The sequence below is a fragment of the Sciurus vulgaris genome, assembly GCF_902686455.1.
Source record: "Sciurus vulgaris genome assembly, chromosome: 8".
Lineage (NCBI taxonomy): Eukaryota > Metazoa > Chordata > Mammalia > Rodentia > Sciuridae > Sciurus > Sciurus vulgaris.
This window is the reverse complement of record NC_136468.1, coordinates 131,272,808-131,298,254: the sequence shown is the minus strand read 5'-3', so window position 1 is coordinate 131,298,254 and position 25,447 is coordinate 131,272,808. Positions and strand designations below refer to the sequence as shown.

Here is a 25,447-nt window from a genome sequence, read left to right as displayed (position 1 = left end):
GTAGCTCAGTTGGTAGAGAGCCTGCCTCACAAGCACAAGGCCCTGGTTCAATCCCCAGCACCGCAAAAAAAAAAAAAAAAAAAAGAGAGAGAGAGAAATGCATCTCAATAAACCCATAAAAATTGCAATTCTTGATCAACAAATAGAAGGATAACTACTTTTCCTTTCCCTTCCAAAGGTATGTAGCACAAAATCAGTAGCAAACACCACAAAAATAATGGCAGAGAGCTATGACCAGAGACAGGAGAGCTAAAACCATTCACCTTACCTGCTCCCAGCCATGACCTGAGGCTCAGGATGAACTCTGTCTATGCAGCAGGGACACTAGCCGGCCAAGCGCTTCCCTCGGCCATGCCTGCTTCTCCACCCCTCCCCCCCACGCTCTTTACCACGTGACTTCCAGGGGCACAGAAGCTGCTCCTATGGAAGACCACCCTCATGGAATGGCTAATTTTGCATACTAGATTTTAGAAAGTGCTTTACAAAAATCCAAAGACTTTCTGCTCGGGTTTCTACTGCACCTCAAGAAAAAAAGAACACTATGATTCTGTCTTAAAAATCTAGGCGAACTGGGAATCAGAAGCCACTTCCCTCCCTTGGGTCAGTCTACGCTCTCATCTGCAAACAGAGGAAGTCCAGAAGAATCTGGAAGAACCTGCTGTCTCGAAGGGCTGGCAGTCTCCATTACTTCTAGGGACAGAAGTTGTCCTTGCTGCCCAAGGGGCATCCATCCCTGGACCCCTGCAGACACCAACCTCCACAGAGGCTCAAGTCCCATTTCTACATAAAAGGGCACAGGATTTGCCTGTAACCTCTGCGCACCTCCAGCACGCTTTAAATGACCTCTCGATACCTTGCGCCATGTACATTCTTCGGAAATAGCTGTCTCGCTGAATGGTTTGGGAGCCTGGCTGCAGCACTGTGCATCTTTAGTACAGACACAATTCTTTTTCTTTTTTTGGTGATATTTTCCATCTGTAGCCAGGAGATTACACGAATACAGAAATCACGGATAGGCAGGGCTGACCGTACACACAAATAGAGTCCCAGGGAACTTTGATTTCTTAGAATTGCAATAAAGTCATTTCCTCCAGCAATAAAATAATTTAAAAGCTAAGACACATGCTCCCCAGCAGACCTCCAAGTGGCGTGCGAGGTAGGCCAGGCGCCAGGGGAGGGGAGGGGCACCCAGCTTTCCCCGCTCCATGGCTGACTGCCGCAGCAACCCTGGATCACCAGCCTGGTCAGCGCTGCGGGCGGAATCGCGGTCTGGCTACCAGGTAGGCACATCCTACCCTGGTGGAGGGAAGTGTGTTTAGGAAACATCTGGACAACAGGAACTCTCTATGGGATGGAAGAGAAGAAGGCGGCAGAAAGGCTGTGGGTCTAAGTGACCCGAGGACAGCGCCTGTAAACAAGCCGCCAGCCCTGGAAGGTGGAGGAGACCATGTTCCCCACGACTTCACCAGCCCCGAAATGCTGCCAAAGCAATCCTTGCGCAACCCTGCCTTCCCTGAGCACCGAGGGCTAGTGGACCAGAAGCACCCCTGTACCGCGGGCGCCCCTGCACACAGCACCCCTGCAGCCTAGTAGCCTGCACCGCGGCGCCCCTGCATCACGGTACCCCTGACCCGAGGAGACCAGCACTGGCCAGGGTAGGGCATGAACCAGGAAGAGATGGTCCCTGACCTGGGCCAGTGTCCTGGTGCCCGCAGAGTAGAAAATGGAATGAGCTACAGGGGGAAGAGTAGCCCAGTAGTGGTCCTGATGATAAAGAAGAGCACAGGAAACCACCCCCCATGGAAACCGATGACACCAAGTGACGGAGCCCCAGGCGGAAGAGGAGACAGCCAGCCTCGGAGACACGCCCCAGCCCCCAGCCACCAAGCAAAGCCCACAGCGGGAGAGGCCAAGGAGCTCTCAGCGAGAGGGAGGGGCCCACACACAAGTGCCAAGGGGTCCAGGGGGAGCTTCTTCTCTGACCACCAGGAGCCCTGTCCTTTGGCTGCCTGGACAACAAGAATTTCCAGGACAAGCTGCCACCTGCCAACTCCCCTGGAAGTCACTTCTGTTTCTGATCAGGCCTCCAGACAACAGGACAAGGAGCTGGCTTACACCCACTACCTACCCGCCCACCTGCTGTCTTCCAGGTGACCTGGAGCGGGCTCTGCTGAGGACCCTCTCACTCTGCGCTTCATCCCACCCGGGGGGCATCCCATCCCCATCTTTGAGCACGTGATGCCCTACCTGAGCATGCCCAGGAGTGGCCCACCTCTGCCCCAGATGCTGAGACTCCCCAGGTGCTCAGGGACACGGCTCTGGGAAACACCCAGTGCACCCCTGACAGGCTGCAAGTAATAAATCTCTCTGCCCTTCACCTCCTGACTCTACTGACCAGCTCTGCACCCCCAAGGGGCGGGCCATTGCGTTCAGTTGCGTTTTGAATTTGGGAAACCCCAAACGGCCTTAAAACCCAGCTGAACTAGTCCGTGTCCCAAGAGCTCATTCACAGGACACGTCAGAAATACCGTCATGAAGAATCCTACTCGCCGCACACAGTTTCCAGGGGTCCTATTTCTAAATCCCCGGAGTTCCGCTCGGCTCCTGCACCGCGATCACAGCCAGCCAGACGCGCGAGCAGGACTCACCGATTCTCTGGTTGAAAATCTTGTCGAAGGTTATTTCGTTTCTCTCCTGGAGATACTTCTGCATCACGCTCCGGATACTGAAAGAGAAGGTGGCACATCTTTAAAACACAGCCTCCTCCATGAGTGACCATGAGGAAGTGGGGGCGGGGGTTGTGCCCCAGACACTCTCTTTAGAGGAGACCCCTTCCCACTGTCTTGGGGCCCCGCCACAGGGCTGAGCAGACTGAAGCTGGTGACTTCAGGGCTCTGGCACCTGCTCTCCCAGAACTGAGGACCAGCACCCATGGGCACCCTGGAGCCCCTTCGCCCTCGATGGACATCTCATGCACACATGCGCACACGCACCAATGCGCACACACACCAACACGCACACGCACCAACACGCACACGCACCAACACACACGCACCAACACACGCACCAACACACACGCACCAACATGCACACGCACACACACACACATACCCACACCAACATCCTCACGCACCAACATGCACACACACCACATGCGCATCGACACCCGGCGTTTCGTGAGCTTCTCTCTGAAAGGCGTCCTGTATACATAGGATTCATATTTTTAAAAAATCACGTTTCTCTACACCAACAATGAACCATAGGAAACTAATTTAGAAAGAGTTCACTCATGACGAAATTTTATAAAATCCAAAGCCTTAAAATCAAAATCTGTCAAAATATGTTTAAGAAATTTATGGGGAAAATTACAAATCATACTGAGAGACATTAAAGAAGATCCAAATAAATGGAAAGATAAACCACAGTTATGAGCAGGAAGAATTAACATTGTAAAAAGCCAAACACTACCCAAATTGAACTATAAAATCAGTATGATCCCCATCAATATTCCAACAGGGCTTTCTGTAGAACACAGAAAACGATTTACTTTTTCTATCATTTATACAGAATAATACAGGATCAAAAATAGCCAAAATGTCTCCGAAAAAAGAAAATGAAGATATTGGGGCTTATTATGAAGCTAAGTAATTAAGAAGAGATAAGCAAATTGATCAATGAAATGAAACAGAGACCACATAAACCTAGCCACACATACCCTGAATGATGATGATGATTATTATTATTGTTATTATTCCCAGGGATTGAACTCAGGGGCACTTAACCACTGAGCCACATCCCCAGTCCTGTTTTGCATTTTATTTAGAGACAGGGTCTCACTGAGTTGCTTAGAGCCTTGCTAAGTTGCTGAGGCTGGCTTTGAACTGCGATCCTCCTGCCTCAGCCTCCCCAGCTTCCATTTGGGGGCTATTAGGAAGAAAGGTGCTCCATACATCTATGAGTTAGTCAATTTATGGATGTGTTTTCATTTCTTGGGCATAAAGATCCAAATCTGACATTGTTGGTCACGTGGTAATGTATATTTCACATCATGAAGAATGGTGGAGCTACCTCTATTCTTAGCTGGGCTCCCAGCTAGGGAATTTTACATTTGGGAATGGGAATTTTACATTCCCATTGCCGACACAGGATGGCTTCAGGGCTCCGTGTTCTTGTCAACACTTGGGTTACTCATCTTTTTACATTTTAGCCACTCTGTTGAGCATGTAGCAGTATCTTAATTTGTATTTTAATTTGCATGTCCCTGATGGATAATGACAATGAGCAAGTTTGTACACGGTTAATGGAATCCATCCACCTTCTTGTATGAGGTGTGTAGTCAAACCTTTTGCCTTTTAATGGAAACGTCTGATCGTTCAGGGGTGAGATGTCTTTATGTAGCCTGGCAATAAGAGCTCTGTCAGATTTAGTGGTGCTAATATTTTCTCCCAGATAGCACCTTAACTCTGCATTTTCTTCATGGAGTTCTGCTAAGAGTAGAATATTTAAGCTCTTCTATCAGTTTCTTGATTATTTCTTTGATGGACACTCTGCTAAGAAGTCATGACATCCCAAGGTCATGAAGACTTTGATCTGTATTTTTCTTTTGGAGTTTTAGCTTCTACATTCAGGTCTCATTTCCATTTCAGATGAATTTTTGTGCATAGTATAAGGCAGGAATCACCATTCCCAGTTTCTTCATAATCCCCACGTATCCCAGGATCACTGGTTAAAAAGAGCATCCTTCATCACTGAATCCTTTTGGTGCCTTGGTTGGTTCAACACCAAGAATGTGTAGGTCTACCCTTGGACTGACCTGTGGCATTGATCTTTAGGATTCTCCTTACATAAATACTGTGTTGTCTTAATTGCTGTTTTTCTAACTTTTTAAGAAGGTGGATTGACAAATTCACACATTTCTAATGCAAGCATTCAAAGTCCTCAACTCCCTGTAGGCAATGACTTAGCTGCATCTCACAGGCGGAGATTCGTTCTATTTTCATTTTCTTTCAATTCCAATTATTTTCTAATTTCCCTTGATACGTGTGTCCCTTGACTTGTTAGTCATTTAATACTGTGGGGCTTCTTTTCCAAACACTTGGAGACGGCTAGTTTTCTTTCAGTTATTGAATTTCAGTTTCATGCTTTGGTATCCACAGAATGCATGCTGAAAGAATCAGTTCTTTTAAGATTCGTAGATGTTTGTTTTGTTACTTGGAAGGGGATCTATCTTGTTGAGTATTTTGTGTATGTTTGAACAGAATCGTGTGTGCTCTTGTTGGACACACTGATCTGTAAATGTCAATGGGGTCCAGCAAGTTGACAATGTCGCTGAGATTCTTCTACATCCTTACTGACCTTCTGTCTACTTCTTCCATAAATGACTGAGAGGAGGGTGCTGGAATCTCCGAGTGCAGTTGTGAACTGTCCACTGTGCCTTCTGAGTCTGTCTCTGGCACGGACTTTTGCAGCAATTGAGACTGCTGGGCCTCGTCAGTACAGGGAGCCCGAGACACTGGCGACTGTGAGCTCAGTCTGCTGCACCAGCTATTGATCGGTCACACCCGCTAGGGTTCCCGTGGGGTTGACTTTGTCTTTTTTCCCTTCCAGTATCTGTCTTTCTGTTTGAAGGAAGTGTTGAGTTCATAGCTTACAACAGGATCTTGCTTTCCCATCCCAGCTGACATTTCACTGAAATGTTTACACGGGTTGCATTTAATGCAATTATAGTAGGTTTGGATCCAGGTTGATTGGTTTTCCCATCTATTCTTTTTCTTTATAGCATTCTTGAGCTATAATTGATATTGCACACGACTTAGAAGGGTCTGCTTCATTGATTTCTACTAAACTTATGTCACCTCGATTCATATTTGAAAGCACTTTTCATTGTGCCAAAAATTCTCTTGTGCCCTCAGGCTACCAAACCCTGTTCCCACCAGAGTGTGGGAGCTACCATGTCTTCCCTCTGTCTTGCTTCCTCTGGCCTTTTCTAGAAGATACGTATAAGTGGAATGGCAGAATGTGGTCTTTCATGCCTGGTTCTTCTCAGGTGGCATAAACTTTTTAAAAATTGCAGAAACTGGGTGAGGTGGTGCAGGCCTGAAATCCCAGCGGCTTGGGAGGCTCAGGCAGGAGGATCATGAGTTCAAAGTCAGCTTCAGCAACTTAGTGAGGCACTAAGCAACTTAGTGAGACCCTGTGCCTAAATCAAATATAAAAAGGGCTGGGGAGGTGGCTCAGTGGTTAAGCACCCTGGGTTCAATCCCTGGGACCACCCCCCCCCCAAAAAAAAAAAAAAAACCAACTGGAGAAATATGAACATGAATTGAATATTGGAGCATATTAAGGAAGTATTTTTTCAACAGTTGCTTTGTATTTCAAAAGAGTTCTAATCTTTTAGGAACACATGCAGAAGTACTTCAGATAAAATGGTATGTTCTGTCTAGGCGTCCTGCGACATCATCTCAGGCGCACAGGAGGTATGGGGGGACCGAGGACGGGCTGAGGTGCGGAGGAAGCCAGACTGGCTGTGCACGGACCTGCCACGGCAGCGTCAAGGTCACGCTGCTGTCCCCTCCTCCTGCAGGGGCATGGAATCTTCATTACAGAAAGCGTTGAAGAATCAACTTCTGGCCTCTGAACTCCAGGATCATAACTTCTGCACCCTCCCCACCAAAATAGGGCCCGGGAAGACCACAGATGCTGACTGGAGGGCCAATGTGTATTTTAAAAATGAACATCAAAAACTAAAATAAATGAGCACGAAGGCCTTGGAGACCACCCACCCTCCTCGCCATGACCTGCGGGAGGGGAGGCCCTGCTATGTGACGGCATGGTAAGTAGGACCAGCATTGTGTCACGATTTTTCAAACATTTCTACGACTAATGTGGCTGAAAGACCAGCCGCCAGACCCCCTCCCGGGGACCCCGGGGAAGGTCTGCTGTTGGACCTGGACTCGCCTCAGCAGCAGAGAAACGACAGTATGCATAGTATCATCAGAAAGCCACCGTTATCAAAAGCCTCCCTAGTCCATAAGAGGTTGAATTTTTTAAATTGTAATGTCCCAAATAAAATGCATTTTAAGAACATTTAAATGTGCTCTATTGCCTTAAAACAAAAACAAAAAATGATCAAAAGAAAAATAAGAAGCTGGTAGCACAGGCGACCGCTATGATGGGCGGCCAGGGTGGTGGGGTGCTTGGTGAACCCCCAGCGGCTCCAGATGGGAGGTGTTCCCACTCCTGGCCACCACGGAACCCAGGAGGCAGACTTCATTTTAAGTTAAGATGACTCGGCTCTCACGCCAAGATTCAATTTCCTCAAAATGAAACTGCTTCTTTTTTTCAAAGGCAGTTGCTAGATATTTTCCACAAACTAGTCAATCAGCAGAACAGAGCTACGTTAGTTATCCAAAGTCACAATCAAAACTTTCCCACTGGGCTGGGGACGTGGCTCAGTGGGGGAGCGATTGCCTACCACGCGGGAGGCCCTGGGTTCGAGTCTCAGCACCGCAAATAAATAAAATAAAGATCCACTGGCAGCTAAAAAAAAACGGAAAGAAAACCAACTTTCCCACTAGATTTAAAACCGCGTGGATCCTGAAGCAGCAAGTATTTTACGAGGATCAATTGGGGTCAGCTCATTCCAAGTTCCCTTGGTCACCAGACCTTTGGCAGAGGAGTCTGGCATGTAATTCCCACGGCACCAACCGGTTCATCCCAGGCCCATTCACGACGGAAGATCACAACCCAATCAACGGCATGCGGATTTAAGTCCCCATGTGCCAGCCCTACAATATTTTGGCAGTCCACACTGCTTTGAATGCCTCTTTCTTTGCTATGTATAACTGCATATTAAAGTGACATTAAACGTATTTGAATGTCACTGACCAAAAAAAAAAAAAGAAGAAGGAAAGAGAAGCAGTCCTCACACAAAAGTCACGGGGCACAGGCACTACTTGGACAGCTTTATAGGCTCGTCAATCTACCTAACTAACGGCACAAAACTGCCATAGTCCAAATCATCTCTTTAAATTGGATACAATGATCATCGTGGATTCCATTCACCAGCTCATCGAGGCCCTTTTGGACCAGCCCTGAGCAGAGGCGTCTCCCGTCTGTGGCCACGGCCAGGCCTAGCGGCCACATTGTATGCTGCCTCCCTACCTGGGGGTGCACTGGGTTGTCCTCACTCTCCGTGAAATGGCTCTTTCATGACTCAATCCCCTGTAAATACCCATCCGATGAATGTTTTTTTATTTTTCCAACATGGGAAAACATATCCTACGTGTCCTCTAAGATATGGATCTGTGACCCCCAACTGCTACAGGTAAGCCCCACCCGCTACAGGCTGTCTGTCACCCCCACCCCAGGCTCCCCACAATGTTCAGTGGCCACTGTGTCTCAGTCTCCTGCTACAGGTGCATCTTGAGGGACGCCAGTCAGCATCCCTCACCACCTGCCCTCCCACAGGGCCTGAGCTGCCTCCGTGCATCCCCAAGGCAGTGAATGAGAAGCCATCGTCCTCGTAAACAGAGGCCATGACGTGCTACGGCACAGCGTGTTTCCATCAGCCTGGGTGCGCTCAGGATCTGCTAGGGGCCCGGAAGAGCCCGGCCACAAACACAGAAGGATGAACAGGTTTCACTCACTCACACCAGCTCTGTCCCCGGGAATGGTTCCTACAATGAGGCCGTGCCCAGGGAGACGAGAAGGGTCTCTAGAAAATGGGACAGGCTACCAAGACCCACGTCCCCTTCCAACTGCACTCTCAGACTCTTCAAGAGCGAGGACCGAGGAGCTCAGTGGGCGTCACTGGCCTGGCCTGATCGGAATCACTTTCCTGGGTCTCCAAGCCTTGTACCAACTCAGTGAGGAACAAGCGACGGCAGGGGTCCGCTCTCACAGAGGACGCGGCCAGGAGGAGCCGGCCGAGACCTTACGGTCAGTATCAACAGGAAACTCGGGCTCCCCGCAGCCTGAGCTCATGTGTGCCCGGGTGTAAATGCACTCAGATGGACGTGGCCGCCCACAGGAGCCCCCCGATCTGCTCAGTTAGACCTGGTCATTAGCCACGAAGGTAGCCAGCGAACGGATGCCGCCTTACGCACACATCAGGCTTTCCACCATCAGCAGTGGACACCTTCCCGCCCCAGGAAGCAGCAGCAGCCAGCCAGCCAGCCAGGTCAATGCCACAGGCAGGTCACCTGACCCAGCCTCACCAACAGAACCTGATGAAGAGAAGTGATTCACGCTACTTCCCGGTCGCTTCCCTGGAAGCTGCTGTTCCGCCTCCCCACTTCCCTCTCATGGTCCGAGCTCCCGCCTGGGCCCCAAGGTGACCCTCCCACGGAGGCTGGCCCAACCAGGTTCCTCGGCAGGCTGCGGTCAAGGCCGGCCTTGGGCTGCAGACCTAGCTCCCTCCCTGGTCAGCTCAGAGTGACTCTGCCCGGGAGTTCTCAGCCTTGGCTGAACTCTGGGACCACCTGAGAAGGGATCTTAAAATCCAGTGCCTCGCCTTCCCTCGGAGACCACGAAGGAACCGCTCTGTGGTGTGGCCGAGACGTGGGTGGCTGCATCCTGGGGTCTGTGTTACCATGGCTTAGGCCACACACTAACAGGGAGAAATGGCCTTTCAGTAACATCTCAAAGGACAGCAGATTTCCCTTTGTCTAAGTGACTCAAATTATTTCGGTCTAAAGAGAAGATCTGAGAGCAGAAGAGCCGGGATCCTGGCTGACTCGTCCTCCCTACACAGAGCATTCAGACATTTTCAGAGCGAGTGAGTCTTCCAGAAGCGTCTCCCCCAGGACTTCGGGAGTTTAGAGCCCCCATCCCTCCCCTTGCGCAATCCTTGCTGGTATCGCATTAATCAATAGCAAATCCGTTTCTCTGGCCAGTATTCTTCTCGCATAAGCAGCATTGTTCAGAGAGCGCGCACCTTCATAGCTTCAAAAAAGCTCCAAGGCCAAATGAATCCAACTCCACAGCTGAACATCACGCCCTAACGTGCACAAGACGCCGCAGCGTTCAGATGTGCCCGGCATTCCTGACGCACCGCGGCTGCCTCGGGAGCCCACTGCTCCGGCAGGTCTATCTACCAGAGCAGCCCCCACCTCTGCGCCCCTGGGGAGGACGAGGAAGCGCACTCACCTGTCACCCGTTCATTCAAAAGACACGCGCTGCATCCCTACTATGCGCCAGGCATTGTGCTCCACCGCCCTGCCTTACAGAGCCCACATCTGGAGGGTGGCCCTGGAGTGGACAGGCAGTGCCCGTCCAGGGTGGTGCGTGGCTACCACGGGGTCCGCCACGGGGTGTGGCCACAGAGTGCGGCTCACTGCGGCTGACCTGCGGCAGCGAGGGGCACCTGGCAAGGGTGGCAGGGAGCAGCCAGGGCCTGGCCAAGGGCCCAAGGAGCACCTCAGCCTGCACCACAAACACGGGACTCGTGGCCAAGGGAGGGCAACGATGCAAAAGAAGAAACACACAGAGCGAAATGCCAGGCCACAGACAGCCCCCACTTTTGGACTCACTTTTTGCCATTATATGAGAAGAAATTCCAAAATTACCACCCATGACATTAACGTCCAGTTTCCGTGGGTTTCTTTTTTTTTTTTTTTTTTTTTTTTTTTTTTTTTTTTTTAGCAAACTCTTCTTCCCTGTGACTGACAGATGAAGTCACAACAGCAACACACGGACTTATCCAGTGGCCACACTTCGCCCACTCCGGCTGGGCCTAGGCCAGGGAGGCCCAGGCCAGGACTTAGCGAAACGCCCCAGGTAGTAGTTTTTGTTACCGGTTGAGCATCCCTCATGTGAAAATCTGAAATGCCCCAGAACCTGAAACTTTTGGAGTCCCTGTGTGGTGTGGCATGTAGAAAGTTCCACACCTGGCCTCCCGTGACAGAAGGCAGCCGGGATGCAGGGGCACTGGACATTTTGAATACAGTTCCCTCAGCCTGTGTGATCGGGCTGTCCAGGAAGCATTAGTGGAATCTGTGTTTGGACCTGGGTCCCACCCCTGAGACATCTATGCACGGCAAGAATTCCAGAACCCAAACTCCAAAACTCTCCCTGCCCACGCGTTTCAGATAAGGGACACTCTCAGTCTGCACTTGTCTTTTAACTTGCTGGATGGCAACGCTGTCCCTTGAGAACTTCTGTTTCCTGTCCTCACAACCACTGACCTCCTTTATGGTTTCTAGGTTTGGGATCTGCTAGGGAAAGCCCTCTGTACCCCAGAGCGACAAAAATATATTCCCTCCTATTTCTGCACTGTTGCTATCTTATGATTATCTCATTAAACGACCTGGAATGTACTTCTGTGTGTGATTCGAGGGGATTATGACTTTCTATGACAGCTACCACACACAGCCCTTTCTGCTCATAAACCACATTCAAATACATATGCATATGTACAGCTTTAATTGCTATAGCAATGCTTTATATTTGGTAGGACAGACCAAATATATTGGTGTTTTTAATTTTATATTTATTTATTTATGGCACCAGGGATTGAACCCAGGGCCACTTAACCACTGAGCCACATCCCCAGCCCTTTTTATATTTTATTTTAGAAACAGGGTCTCACTGAGTTGCTTAGGGCCTTGCTAAGTTGCTGAGGCTCAGCCTCCCTACCTGCTGGGATTAGAGGCCTTCCGCCGGTTATTTGGCCCATTTTCTCTTCTAGATCAACGAAGAGCAGCTTGTGAGGTTCTTCAGAATCTCGTGTGGATTTTGATCTTGAATCCGCGGATTTGAGAATCAACATCTGCACAAGATGGAGCCCCTTTCGAGTAATAGGTGGTAGCTGTCTGTTGATTCACGTTTTCTCTCACTTCTTACTAAGGTTCGGCTGCTCCTCACCCTCGTCTTGATGGTAATTACTTAGTGGGGGCCGATTCAGTGTAACACATTAGGAAGCACTTATTTTAAAGGAATCATTTTGAAATGTTTTGACAAATTAATATTCACATTCATGTGATTTAAAAACAGAGAGCTGTTGAAGTAATCTTAACGAGAAAGATTTCCGTAGGTGCATCAGCGTGTTTGGAGGGCGGCCGTCTTAGCTAGCAGGGGTGTTACTTGCCTGCTGAGTTTGAACACTAGGACTATGATTTAACAGATAATACAAGATCTGAATGGAGTTGGGTCTGTGTTTCGCACCCGGGAAGTATAGTTGTGCTTCTCCCCTCCATTTCCTCCTGGTTCTCCTCTGGAAATCGTCCGGTCCCGGGTTGTAAATCTGTCCACACTGACAGGATTAGTCAGGACACTGGTTTGCAAACAAGCTTATTAAAACTCTCCCCACAACTCCCTGATCAGAGCCAAGGAGACTCTTTTTGAGTCATCTAATGAGGCTTCCAAGAAGCCCGTCGCCTCCGTGAAGTGGAGGCCGTCACCAGGCGTGCGTTCCTTTCTGTGCACAAGGTTGTCACAGGGATCTACAGGCTAGGTCACCCGTGCGTCCCGAATGCCAGCCAGCACTGGTCCTGCAGGAAGACGGCTGTCATCTTCCCATGACCACCCAGCTGCTGTCTTAGACATCAGTCAGAGTTCTCCAACACACAGAAGGGCAGAGGACCGTACAGGGAGCCCAGTGACCCGCCGTCCAGGCTGTCCTACGCAGAGATGAAGATTCTAGACGGGTCCTGTGGTCCACCCCTTCCTGATCTGCTAAAGCACCTTGAAGCAAATCTCAGGCCACATGCCACATCACCAGGTCTGCTGCCCGTGGGGATCAAAGAGCACGCTCTGCTGTGCTTTGTTTGGGGACCTCTTCTTTGGAGACCATGAGTGCTTCGGTTGGCTACTGGTGCTTAAAGCAACAGCAGATTACCTTCCAGATCCACAGCTCGGAGGTCTGAACCGGTCTCCCTGGGCCGGGGGTCACACTGTTGGCGTTCCATTGCAGAGGCTCTAAGGCACAGCCCACTGTCCTGCCTTGCCCAGATCCTAGGGGTCCACAGCCCCTTCCTCCACCGTCAAAGCCAGCAAGGGCAGGGACTCGTTCCCAGGCTGTGTCAGGGACCCTGGCTCTCCTGATAACCCGGGAGACTCTCTCCTAGCCTAAATCGGCCCTGGCTGCCTTAATTCCACGGGCAACCGTGACACCCCTCTGTTGTGGGACATGATGTCCGCACAGGTGCAGGGGACGGGGCGGGACGTTTTAAAGGGCCAGTCCCTCCCACCTCAATGGGTTTTCCTATACTCCGTGTTTTAATCAACTGGATTCAAGTCCTTTCGATGTCCCAGTGGCCCCACCTTTGGTCAGCGGAGACCCTTCTTCTGGCGGCTGAGCTAGCTAGATGTGGCGCCCCACCCCTCTTGCACGGGTTTCCCAGGCACCCCTCAAGTGGCCCTGCACACCTGGGGCCAGGCACGGCCGTGCGGGGTGTGACGACGGGGAAGGGTTCCACGGTTTCTTGGACTTTCCCACGGCTGCAGCTAACACGTACACACGAAAAGGGGAAAGAAACACGGATTTCCGGTGACTTTAAAGTTCAAATTTAACCTCACAGGGTCTTTCCTTAACTCTCAAGTCATCCTCGAGCCTCTCTTCATTTACAATTAAAGTCCTGGTTCCCACCAACCACAGCATTCGTTTTACCCAATTATACATCTCCATGGTTTGTACGCAGTAACGTCAAACCAAGGACATTCCTGCAAATAGTGACTTCTGAACGGAGCCCACAATCTCTTGGCTGCTCTCTTTATCCTTCAAACACAGAGGACAATTTAACATCATCCAGCAAAACACTCAGACGTCACTTATTTCTAGGCACTGATCCTAGAGAAAGTCTCACACGTCGTACCAAAGGAAAATGTGCAGAAGTATCCACCCTAGCGAGCAGAGGGCGAGGCACACGGCAGTCCTGACGTCTCAGGTTGCCACTCAAGGGATGGAGACAGCACAGCCCTAGGGACAGGGGAGAGCCCACCCGGGTTCCCAGGTGCCCAGGGAACTGATGCAGGAGCCCCAGCGTAAGCTCAACAAGCTCTCCCCGAAACGGCTGAACGTGCAACATGCCCGAGTAATTTTCCGACACATTTTAGGAATGGATCACTAATGAGTATCAGCCCTAAGTTAAAAAAAAAAAAAAAAAAAAAAAAAATCCTTTATGTATCTAGTGTAAACTCAAGTTGTGGTCAACTTGAGTTTATCCATTTGCCTACAAACAGGGAGAAGGATGGATTTTGATTTTGTTTTTTAAAATAAGGGTGGAGCGGGGAACAGTGGTGCACACCTGTCATTCCAAAGGCTGAGGCAGGAGGATCACAGGTTCAAAGCCAGCCTCAGTGAGGCCCTAAGCAACTCAGCAAGACCCTGTCTCTAAATAAACTATGAAACAGGGCTGGGGAGGTGGCTCAGTGGTTAGGTGCCTCTGGGTTCAATGTCTGGCACCAAAATAAAATAAAATAAGTATGGGACCAAATGTCTCACTCAGTGGTGGAGCACTGGCCCAGCATGTGGCCCCAGTGCCACCCGAAATAATAATAATAATAATGATAATTAAAATAAGGATGTTCCTGGGAATTACAAAGAGATGTTTTTGAGGTAAAGACCTTTAAGAACCCTTGACAGGTAGCTTTTCTCAAGGGACAGCATTGCTATCACTATTAAGTAATTACTACCCTGCTACCCCATCTGGTCCTCTAGGGAACTACTGGTACTTTCTCCACGAAGTGCAAGTGTCTGATGAAGCTGCGCTGCTCCGACTCGGAGCTGATCACCTTTACGCAGCGAGGATGATGCGTTTTCAAACTGTTACTGGTGCCTGAAAGTGACGGCGTTCGCCCCCGAAGCAGAGGTGCGTGGAAACAGCCAGCCTCCCAGCCGGAGGCTTTATTACCATGCATGGACCTGGAGACGGGAGGCCGGCTGGGCTCAGCTGTGCTGCTCATTATCAGCGTGGCCTTGAGCAAGGAACGTCTCCCTCATCCTGAATTTCCTCCTCCTACAACAGCAATGATGAGCGTTGTGGAGCCATTTCCGAGACTCCCCAAATAAGGACAGACGCCTGGCCCGGCCTCAGAATTCAGACCATGACCATATGTAACACGGCGGGCCGAGAACCCTCCAGGGGCCTGGGTGGGACGCCTGTGTGATCAAGTTCAGTGGAGGCCTGCCCGCCATGACAGCAGCGGACGGAGGAATGTGCAAGATCAGCCATCGCAGAAGCCACCCGTGGAAAGGAGTTCACGTTCTACATGGGCATGACGCCGCCTCGGAGGGCTGGGTCCAACGGCTGGGGCTAAAGAGCTATGCTTTACCCACCTGACCCATGGACCGTGCCCTGGGCGCACCAGGCCACCTCTGAGAGTCACTTTGCTTCCCACGGGGCAACCACAGGACAGCCAGCCCGCCCTGAGCACAGACTCAGGCTCCATGGTTGAGGGTCTAAGGAGCTGGGTCTCCCCAGATGGTCAGAATCTACCTCTCACCTTCTCCTGATGGACCTGTCTAGAGTAATTTTCTTCAGTTTTTAAAAATTTCTGCCTACTATAGATAATTATTTAAAAGAAAAAAAAGTAGATTCACATGTGACTACAAAGCACCATGTATGAGGATCAGTGGGGTTAAGTGGTCCGGGTGTGGTGGGCCACTTGCAGCCCCACTGTGCGGGAGGTGAGGCAGCAACACTTGAGCTGGAGTTCAAGGCCAGCCCGGGCAGCATAGCCAGACCCATCTCTACATAAACAAGCAAGCTCTCCGTTCAAGTCTAGGCTTCCAACGTGAAAGAATTCTCATCTGTTGTCACCAGGTTTGACGAGTGACGTGCACACACCCAGCGCTAAATGACAAGCCCAGTCAGTTGGCTGCTCAGGTCAGCACTGGCCCCTGTGCAGCACACGGGAGTGAGGGGAAGAGGGACTTGGGCGCAGCCCGGCCACCGGCGTTGGTCTTCTTCCATCTCTCCCGCCAGATCGTGTACGCTGCGCCAGATCCTCACGAGATCCCACGCTCTGTGATTCTTGGTCTAAAGTTCTAAGGGGAAAGCGTTCCCACCCACGTAAGCTCTTCCGACGGCGTAACCTGAATTTTGCATGAAACAACTGGAAACATGGATCCAGCATCAAGGAGACCGCTCCATCCCATGGACAAAAATGCAGAGATGATACAGCTGGTTTTCCATGTGGAGTTGAAGAAGCCCATCGACCAGACGATGGAGCCCTGAGAAACCCCTGTCCACACCCGGTTCCTTTCATGGGGAGCAAAGTCAGCCTGGAAGAACCCTCTCATTTGTTAGCCAAGAAGTGCCATCCGGCCAAAGTCACTCTCCTCCCACGCCGACTGCCATCGGCACGTTGTGCATACGTAATAAGCTCCTCTCCATGGCAGCTGGAAAGGAAGGAGAAGGAAAGGGGTCCAAGAAGGAACAGAGGGACGGCCAGACACAGGACACCGGGCTCTGCTGTGGGGACAGATTCGCTGCACAAATCCTTTCCCACTGGGGTGTCCTTACCATCGGAGAAACAGGAACTCCAACGGGCGAGTAAAGCCACACACCGGGTGTCACGTCCCTCCACCTCCCCCATTAGGACCAGTTCCATTGTGGAGGGAATCATAGATCCGCTGCCACCAAACCCCTCTTGCTGAGGTTGAGGTGCTGGGGACGGAACCCAGGGCTCAGGCAGCTGGGTGAGTGCTCACCACTGAGCTACCCGCCCCCACGTGCTCTTAAAAGAAGATCTATCCAAAATCTCAGCACAGCCTTAGACGTTTTCAAAGCAAGATGGAAGGTTGCAGTATTTTAACGGCTGGGTAAAAAAAGCCATTCCAAGTACCTGGCTGGCTCGTTTTTGACTTGGACTCTTATCGAAAGCAATATGGATACAGAAAAGTCCATAGAAACAACCTGAAAATATCAACAGACTTAGGATCTTCCACACAAGATAATAAAGATCAGTGAGCTGACTTAATCACACGAAGCACAAATATTCCGAAGATATTATGCAAGAATATTATTTTAAAATGTTTTCTTGCTAAAATTAAAGAAACCCGCTATCTTCTCTGGTTAATGGGATTTTATGTTTTTAAATACCTGAAATGTCCTCAGAAAGGTGACTTTTCAGCATAATTGAAGCTCATCTTCTCCCTAAGATATTTTGGCCCATCATAATCTCACAATCACATGGGCCCAAGTCACTTAGCACTCGGCAAACCACAGCTGTGATCTTGATATGTAGGGGACCCCCACCTTGCTCCTGAGCTCTGGCTGATACAGACACCTACCCCTCGGCAATCGGGTATCAGGAAGGTAAATCATCAGCCCCAATTTTTTCTCCTACAGTGGAACTCTAGGGGGAACCTATGTGTATACTCGAAATCGAGTGCATTACTAGTTTTATCATTACTGAGTTAATCATGAGGATGCCACAAATACTGTTTTAATATCTTCATGTATCGTGACGTTCTTACTGGCTGAGTAATGTTGACACTGACCCCAGCAAAGCATGTGGACGTCAGCATGATACGCAGAATAACTAAAGGAACGAGGACAGCTTCTATAAAAGCCACCACAGGCACAAAGTGCTGCCTTCAAATGTGTGAAGCTCTGTCACTTACGGGACAACATAGGGACTCAGGACCACAAGGGGACACAGGAGATAATGTGCAGAACGTCTTACCAGGCAGCTTTCTAACACCAGAGTGTCCAAAGGTGCTCACCGGAGATGCCTGTCCATGCGTGACTGGACCGGACGCCCTCCAAGAGCTTTCCCGGCACGAGGCGCTACCGTCCGGGCTATTAACGTGGAATCTGTTGGTGTCTAAGGAAGACGGGGGTGAGTCACTTGGGCTCCATACCCTGCAGCCAGCTGCTCTGACATCATGACTCTGGTTCATCTTCCTGAAGCAAAGACCTCCAGGGAATGAGTCAGTCTCCTAATCGCTGCTTACCCGCATGTAGGAGCGGCATGCCTGGGAACTCTCAGCCACTGACGCACCAGAGCCCAGACCCGCTGGATGGACAGACCCAGAGTGACCGCTGAAAGGAGGAGGGAAGGATGAAAAGAACTGAGCAAAGCGGCCAGTGGGGAGGGTTCTAGACACACAGGGCCATGACAAGCAGACCAGGAAGAAAGCCAAGGGGAAACCCGGGAGATTCCCCTGCTTGCAGGATGAGGGTCAGCATTTGCCCTTCTCTGCACCGGCCAACCAACAACCTGCTGTCAAAAGTCCCAGCACCCCGCCCCCCGGAGTGCAGGGCTCGGGTCTCCTGGCTCCACCACCCGCTGCTCTTCTGCACCTTGTAAAGGTGTGGTTCCATCTCCTACTGCAAACAGTCCCCCCACAAAAGCCCTACGGTGTGAATTAAAGAAAACTCGAGTTTTTAAATAGTTCCTCCAACCTTTTTCTTTTGAGTTTTCTGTATCTGAAATCCAATGTGATTTTACTGTTTCCACTTTTATGAATGTGTGGATTTTTAAAAAATGCTCATGAGACCGAGATTTCTATTGGGACACTTTTATTTTCAGAAACGAACAAACAGCGCCTGTTACAGGTAGGGAGGTTGAACGCTGGGCTTCGGGGGCTTGCTGAGGTCCCTGGCAAGTTGCCGCGGAGGCAGCTCTGGGTCTCTGGGCTCCTGATCTAGAACCTCCCCTGTTAGCACAGCACGGCAGGTGGTAGGGACGGCAGGGAAAGGAGGGGTGGTGGAGGAGCGGGCCTTCAAGTCTCTGAGCAGGGAGGTCATCTCCCAGGGGCCCGGGGAGAAGGTAACGGTAGCAGGCAGGCCAGGCCGGGCCAGTCCGGGGCACCTCCGTGCCACCTGTCGCCAGTATCTGAGCAGCACAGTGCTGTCACAGTACTGTGTCAGGCCTTTTCTATGAAGCCATACAGAGAATTAAAGTATGCTTATGCTCCAGCTGAAGCATCAATGACCCGGAAGACGACTTCCAAAATTAGAAAATGCTTTTATGGGATGCGAGGAACCGACTTATTACTTCTGCATATTAGGCCCATAGAGCAATCAGAAAAGACCCGGGGGTTCCAGCTTCTAATCAATGATAAAAATAGAAAGGAGAGGAGAAAGTGTGTGTGGGGGGGGTTCCAGACACCCGGCCCATCAGCGTGCACACGACGCACCAAGTAAGGGATCCAACCAGAGCAGAGGCAGGGCCGGCAAACTGGCCATCCCGCCTCCTCACAGCAAGTGTCCAGAGAGGGACAGGGACAGGCCGAAAAGGTGGTGCTCCGGGGTGCACCTCCCCCCACAGCAGCGTTCCTCACTGTGATCACACAGGAAGGTTGCTTGAAGGGGAAAGTGACTTTTATTGCAAATAAAGCCAAAAATATCATTGTCCCCTTTTGCTCTTTTCCCAGAAATCCATCTGAGGGCCGGGGAGGGGCCAGACTCTCCTTTCTTCCGAATCAGAACCCAGGTAGAAATCCAGACGGGCCGTGTGGAGGGGGGGAGGGGTCTCTTGCACAGTTTCTCACCAACACCAGCAAGATCGCGTTTCTCCTGTTAAACAGAACGGGCATTAACCCTCGCGCTCCTCGTGGGAAATAAGGAGCCGACTGCCTATTCACTTAGTCATGATCACCAATTGCGCGGGTCCCGGAGGGACAGCTGTTCTCCAGCAGCCTCTGAGGACAGTCTCACTGCTCAGCTGCTGATGGGGATCGTCAGCAGCATGGTTTGGCTTCAGGTTAAAAGAAATTCTATAAATGCTATGTGTATATATATATATATAAACTATATGTATACTATATATAAAATATAATTTATATATTTATATATATATAAAGTATACATAGTATATATACATATATACTATATGTATTAAAAATATATATATAAACTATGGCTTCAGCCACTCCTTGAAAAATCAGAGGCAAAGCACATGCTCCTGGTCTTGGCCAAGAGGCTCAGCAAGGTGGGAAGGGCTGAGCTCCAATCCCACCCCCAGAGCTGTCACTGCTACCTGGGCTCACCTTCCCCACCTCCCTCAGCACCTGGCTGTTCTATAAAATGTGCCAGTGCTACTACTCACCCGGTCAGTCGAGGGTGAGGAACACATGAACTGCTTCCGCCAACTGCCTGCCAGAGGGTAAGCTCTCAACCCAGAACAGTTACTACAGCATGACCTGGCGGACACAACCTCTTCCCTTCTCGGGGCTACAGGCCCGGAGGAGTCCTGCTTCCTATCACTCAGCATCTCAGGGCTCTGCTGGCCATCCACCCCAGACTGAAGAAGGCCTGCCCTGCCCTTCCCTACGTGCAGATGCTCTCCTCTCAGTCTCCATCCTTGCCCACACAGATGCTTGGTAAAGCCAAGTGCAGTGTACTGGGGAAGCACTTGAAAAGGCTGTCTCTAAGAACTGATTGCTTCAAGGCTGGGACCTCCTGTACCTGGAGAGATCTATGGGGCTCTTGATTCAAAGCATTTTGTAATGGGCAAGGACAAGGCAGATTCTAGGTCCAAAACCAATTGCACTGGAGCATCGGATTCTAAGAACTGACAGCTACATACAACCCTTGCATCTTGAAGTCCCTGGCACAAACTGACTTTGACCAAGAATGAAACAATAACTGAGAGGTCAGAACAAATTACCTTTTGAATTTGTGTCTTGTGGAAAAAAAAAAAAAGAGGAAAGAAGAACACTGGTTTTTTGTTGTTGTTGTTTTTGTTTTTCGGTTTTTGGTTTTTGTTTTTTTAATTCATATTAGCACAGATGGATAGAAAAGAATCCTTTCTTCCTGAAAGCTTTCCTTTCTCCCCACCCGGTCCTGGCACTCAAAACCAAGGCCTCCTGCATGCTGGGCAAGTGCTCTACCTCTGAATAACACACCCAGCCCTCTCTATTCTTCTCACATGGGCTCTCCAGCTCCAAGTTAGGCTCTGGGGTCAGAAGAGTGTGGCCACAGAACAGCCACTGAGGCAAATGGAGGAATATTTCCCGTTACCCACCGACCGCTCGCTGGTGAGAGACACCAAATTACAAAATAGACACATTTCCACAAAAGAAGAAAACTGCACCACTTAAAACTGCACCACTTTGCAAGATCAATTACAAGTGGTAGTTTTAAAAACAGGAAGATGCAAACTGCCATAGAACTGTGTTACCATGTCTGGATGGTTCTTCAAAAAGAGCCATTAGCAAATTATTACAAAACACTTAGAGGGCATAATGTGTTCTGTGCCTGTAGAATAAAAGTCCTCTGAATGCTGCTTGTCCATGGCTAAATAGAATCTTCCAGCAACTGCACTTGAAAGCAAACGCCTTTCTTGACTCAGCTCTGTACATTTCCCACTGGATTCCTTGAAGGAAGGGGCTGCAGTGGGGTTTGTCAGTGTCCCCACGCCCACACCTAGCTCATGGAAATGGCTCTACCACTATGTACTCAACTAGGGTATTAAACAGCCTAAAGAATGTGAAAATGTTCTTTTCGGATCTTCCCGTCATGTTGTACGAATCACTGACACGACACGCTTTGCCATAGCTGATCTACATTTTGCAATGTTCAATGAACAGGAGCGAGACTCCCGGGGAAAGATCAAGTTCTAGTTATTCAACTTCCTTCAACTGTCTGATAGCGAGTCAGTTCAATTTCATTCTGTTTGAAAAAGGCCACGAGAGAAATAGAACCTAAGGCAGAAGCTGTCTTAATCACACCCGGCCTTTGCTTAGGAACTAGACCCAGATGCAATCAAGAATTTCTTTTCTAGCACAGTGTCCAATGAGCCCTGGCGTCTTCCTGTTCCTGTTTGATCGGGGCCTGCACGGTGAGTCCGTGGGTCCCAGTTCATCATTCCCAATAGGTCCCATTAGCAGCTACATTAGCTTCACAAACGTCTCAGTAAACTAAAGTAGCTATGTGATTTGAACAAATAGTCAGTCTTTGCAGGATTCATGCTCATTGGTTCCTTAATTGAATAATGTGTCAACACAACAAAACGTTTGCCTCTCGCCATCTCAGGGAAGCAAATTCTCCCCCTGGACTAAATGTTCCACTCTGTCAGGCTCCTGGAACAGGCAGAGGAGGGAGAGCAGTGCAGACCCAGTGGGGCTTCGATTCAACTAGCGATCTGTCGCTTGGTCCTCAAGTTTTCTGTTTTAAAGCTGGGGGCAAAGCAGAGTCACTAAAATAGGGAAGCCCAGGGAACGCTGCAGTAACTTCAGTTAATCAGCCGGAAATCAGCATAGTGATTGACACGGTTCCCTCCACAATGAAGCGGAGAGAGAAACTGGTCAACTCTGGAAGCTGAGAGCAAAGCATCTGACCAGTCCCTTTACCCAGAGAGAAGAGCAGCATCCTGGTCTCTGAGTCACTATGCTGAGACGATTTAACATGACATTAACTTTCCTGCGAATCCCACTCCTAGATCCAGTGGATCGTTTAGCTGAGATTAAAAAAAAAAAAAAATCTGTAAAATGCTTTACCAATGTCCCAGAGCCAGGCAGAGCCCAAGGAGTGAGTGTTACTATGTAAACGGTTCTATTACAAAAGTAGAGCCAAAGTCATTGAGATAAATACAAAGCAAAGTAGAATCCAGGGAGGAGGTTCCACTGGCCTATTTCAAGAGCCTGTTTGAAAAACAGCAACAGAGTAACAATCACCAAAGGGCCTTTTCCTTCAGTTACTCTCCTGTTGACATTCCTCAATTCTAAAAATGTCAAAAGAAATAAGCTCTTCATCACCTATTTCTCCCCTACAAACATTACCAAAAAATACTCCTAAAAACCAAAGGCTTCCACACAAGGAAGTGGGTACCCCGGGCCCATAGCCATGCTCCTGAGAGGGACGCTGAAAAGGCAGAAGTTTAAACACCAAAAAAGACGATGAAGACGAGGGCCTGATTTTAGTGATACTATATGCCCCTCCCCCCAAAATAAACCTACTCAGAAGTTGAGATTAATTGGTGTTATATATAGAGACCTATATATTGAAGGCTCCCCACCCTTTTCGGAAAGGCAGGAGAAAAAGAAATGAGGCATCTTTCTATCGCATTTATGGAAATGCATAATTATTGTTGTTGATGATGATGTTGATTGAACTCTAGGTTTGGTGTAGGGGATCTTGTTCACAAAGTAAATTTCGCATCTGCCAGAAATGTTAAGCAGCACTGATTTTCCAATAGCTTCAGATATTTTCAACTCTAGGAGTATCCGATCCGCAGCAACCCACAGAGGTCTGTGCTTGCTTTTCCTGCTTTTTCAGCACTTGGCATTGCTTATCAAGAGCAGCACATCCTACAAACCAAAAATACGCAGCAAGCATGTCTTTACTTACAGGATCTGACTTTTCAAAGCAAATAACTCAAAGGGATGGATGTTTTCTGTATCACAGAGCTCATGAGAGCACTTGTAAACACAATCTGGTGATCACTGACCATTGTAGGAGTTTGTTTCTTATGTCAGGTAACAGTTGAGTTATCTTGGGCATCTAACACCTCAAGGACCACTGATTTCAAAGGGAGAACAGCCTGGGTTTAGATCCCAGCATTTTACAGAATTGCATGGGTTCTACTCCCCCCCATAAAGATGATGCCTCTTTTCACCCGTTTTCCCATCCAGGGTTATTCTGCATCAAGGAGTCACAACCACTCACGATGGATGTGAGGCTGGGAAAATACACCCTACGCTGGTGGCTCTGGTGATCGAGTTAAAACTCACTAAAAACCTGATCTCTTCTGGGCTACTGCTCATAACACGAACTAGTAAAACCCTAAAACCAAACAAATCCTAGTAAAATCAATCATGAATCACTCGAGATAAAATGACAACTTGGATGGACTTTGCCAAACGGGTGGACAATTCAACGGTGGCCCCCTCCTTGCTAATTTAACAATTCCTGTCTGGCATCACCCGTTCTGTGTGAGTTTTTAAGCGAATCCCATTGCAACCTTTTTAAGAAAGTGCCACCAGGAGACGTGTTAAGAAAAGCAGCTCAGGTGACTCAGTATCAAAAGAGAACCTTGAGTAGGTCAATATCCACTCACTCCTGCCTGGGGCGATAGGGAGGAATACAGCCCAGGAAGCTGAGTAGACAGACAGACCTCCAGAGGGGCTAAGCTGAAAGCCCCAGTTTGACCTGGGACAAAAGGCGACCAGCCTGCACTCTCCAGCTAAAGCGCCCAGAGGGAGCCGAGCAAAGGATGGAGTTGGAAAGGAGGACGGCGGGCACCAGGGAAAGAACCACCAGGATGGCTCAAGGGAATGACGAGCTGGGGCAGAGGGGACCCTAAGGATGGGGCTTCAGGAGAACAGGGACGGGATCGGTGGGTGACAGAGATGGGGCGAGACGAGGGACAGGGAGAGGGCAAGAGGGAACCGCTCTGAGGGGATCAAGCAGGACCCTAAGAACCGGGCTGGAAAGGCGGACGGGGAACCGAGGGCGGCCAGGCTGGGGCAGGAGCGGGCGGCAGGGAAGGGGCCGGTCCGGCCAAGTCCCCACCGCATCCCGCCGGCCCTTGCTGGGGCGCCGGCTGCGCGGGGCGCACTTCGGAGCGCTCTCTCCTGCGCCCCCAGCCGCGCTCCGCAGCCCCATTTCAGGGAGCGGCAGGACGAGGCGGGGCCCGCAGCGCCCGCTCCCGGAGGTCGGCCGCCAGCCCGGGGCAGCGGCCACCGAGCGCCCGCCCCTCCCGGACGCAGGGGGTCGCTGGCGGCCCCGGGGCGGCGGCGCGGGGGCCGCGCGGGCGCGGGGAGCCGGTACCTGGGCTCGGGCAGCACGATCTTCTTGCTGGCGCGGGCGGCCGGGGTGGCCTTGCTCTTCTCCATGGCCATCAGGTAGCTGACATCGGCCAGCACGGCCTCCAGGTCCGCCATGTTGGCGAGCGGCGGCGGCGGCTCCTGGGCACCGGGACGGGACGCGCTCCCGCCGCCGCCGCCCGCCGCGCCCCGACGTGGGGGGGCCGCCCCGGGGCAGCCCCCCCGCGCGCGCCCGCCGCGCGCCCTCGCGCGCCGCCGCCTCGCGCCCGCCGGGGTCCCCGCGCGCCCGCGCGCTCCCCGTCCGCCGCCGCCGCCGCCCCGCGCACGCGCCGCCGCCCCCGGCCCGGCCCCAGCCGCGGGGGTCCGCGGGGAGCGCGCGCCCAACCGTCAGTGCCCCACGCGCCCAGCGGCCCGCCCCGCGCCTCCTGACCAAGCCCCGCGGGCACCCTCCCCTCGGGTGGCCACGAGGGACTTCCTCCCCGCTCCTCCCCTCCCTCCCCCTCCCCGTCCTCACCCGCCGCCCCGACTTCCCGCCCCCAGCTCTCCGCACCCCCACGCCAGCCCTCTCCCGGAGGAGAGCCCGGGGCCAGATGCCCACCACCCAGGGGGCATGCGGGAGGTCTCTGCGCCTTGGGCTCGGTTCTTCTCCAACTGGACACTGTCAATCAGCATCCTCCGGGAGGTCTGGGGTGATCCCAGAAACGCACGTGTCCCACCTGCCCACGCGGAGGGTCCCGGCCACCTTTGAACAACTTCCGGCGGGCCGCGCCCCCAGCCTCCCTCGTG

The 25,447-nt window shown here is 50.9% G+C and overlaps 1 protein-coding gene across 3 annotated transcripts in view; it reads right to left on the bottom strand.

The window, feature by feature from the left end:
• GRK3 (G protein-coupled receptor kinase 3) overlaps positions 1-25,447 on the bottom strand; it is a 117,345-nt gene that overhangs the window by 83,863 nt on the left and 8,035 nt on the right. For 2 of the 3 annotated variants that reach the window (XM_079151334.1, XM_079151335.1), the window contains one exon: positions 2,649-2,725. In XM_079151334.1, the coding sequence (XP_079007460.1) occupies positions 2,649-2,712 (64 nt within the window). In that variant the 5' untranslated portion in view covers positions 2,713-2,725. Of the gene's footprint in view, positions 1-2,648; positions 2,726-24,665; positions 24,919-25,447 lie in introns of those variants that run through there. The other variant, XM_079151333.1, reaches the window with a different exon arrangement.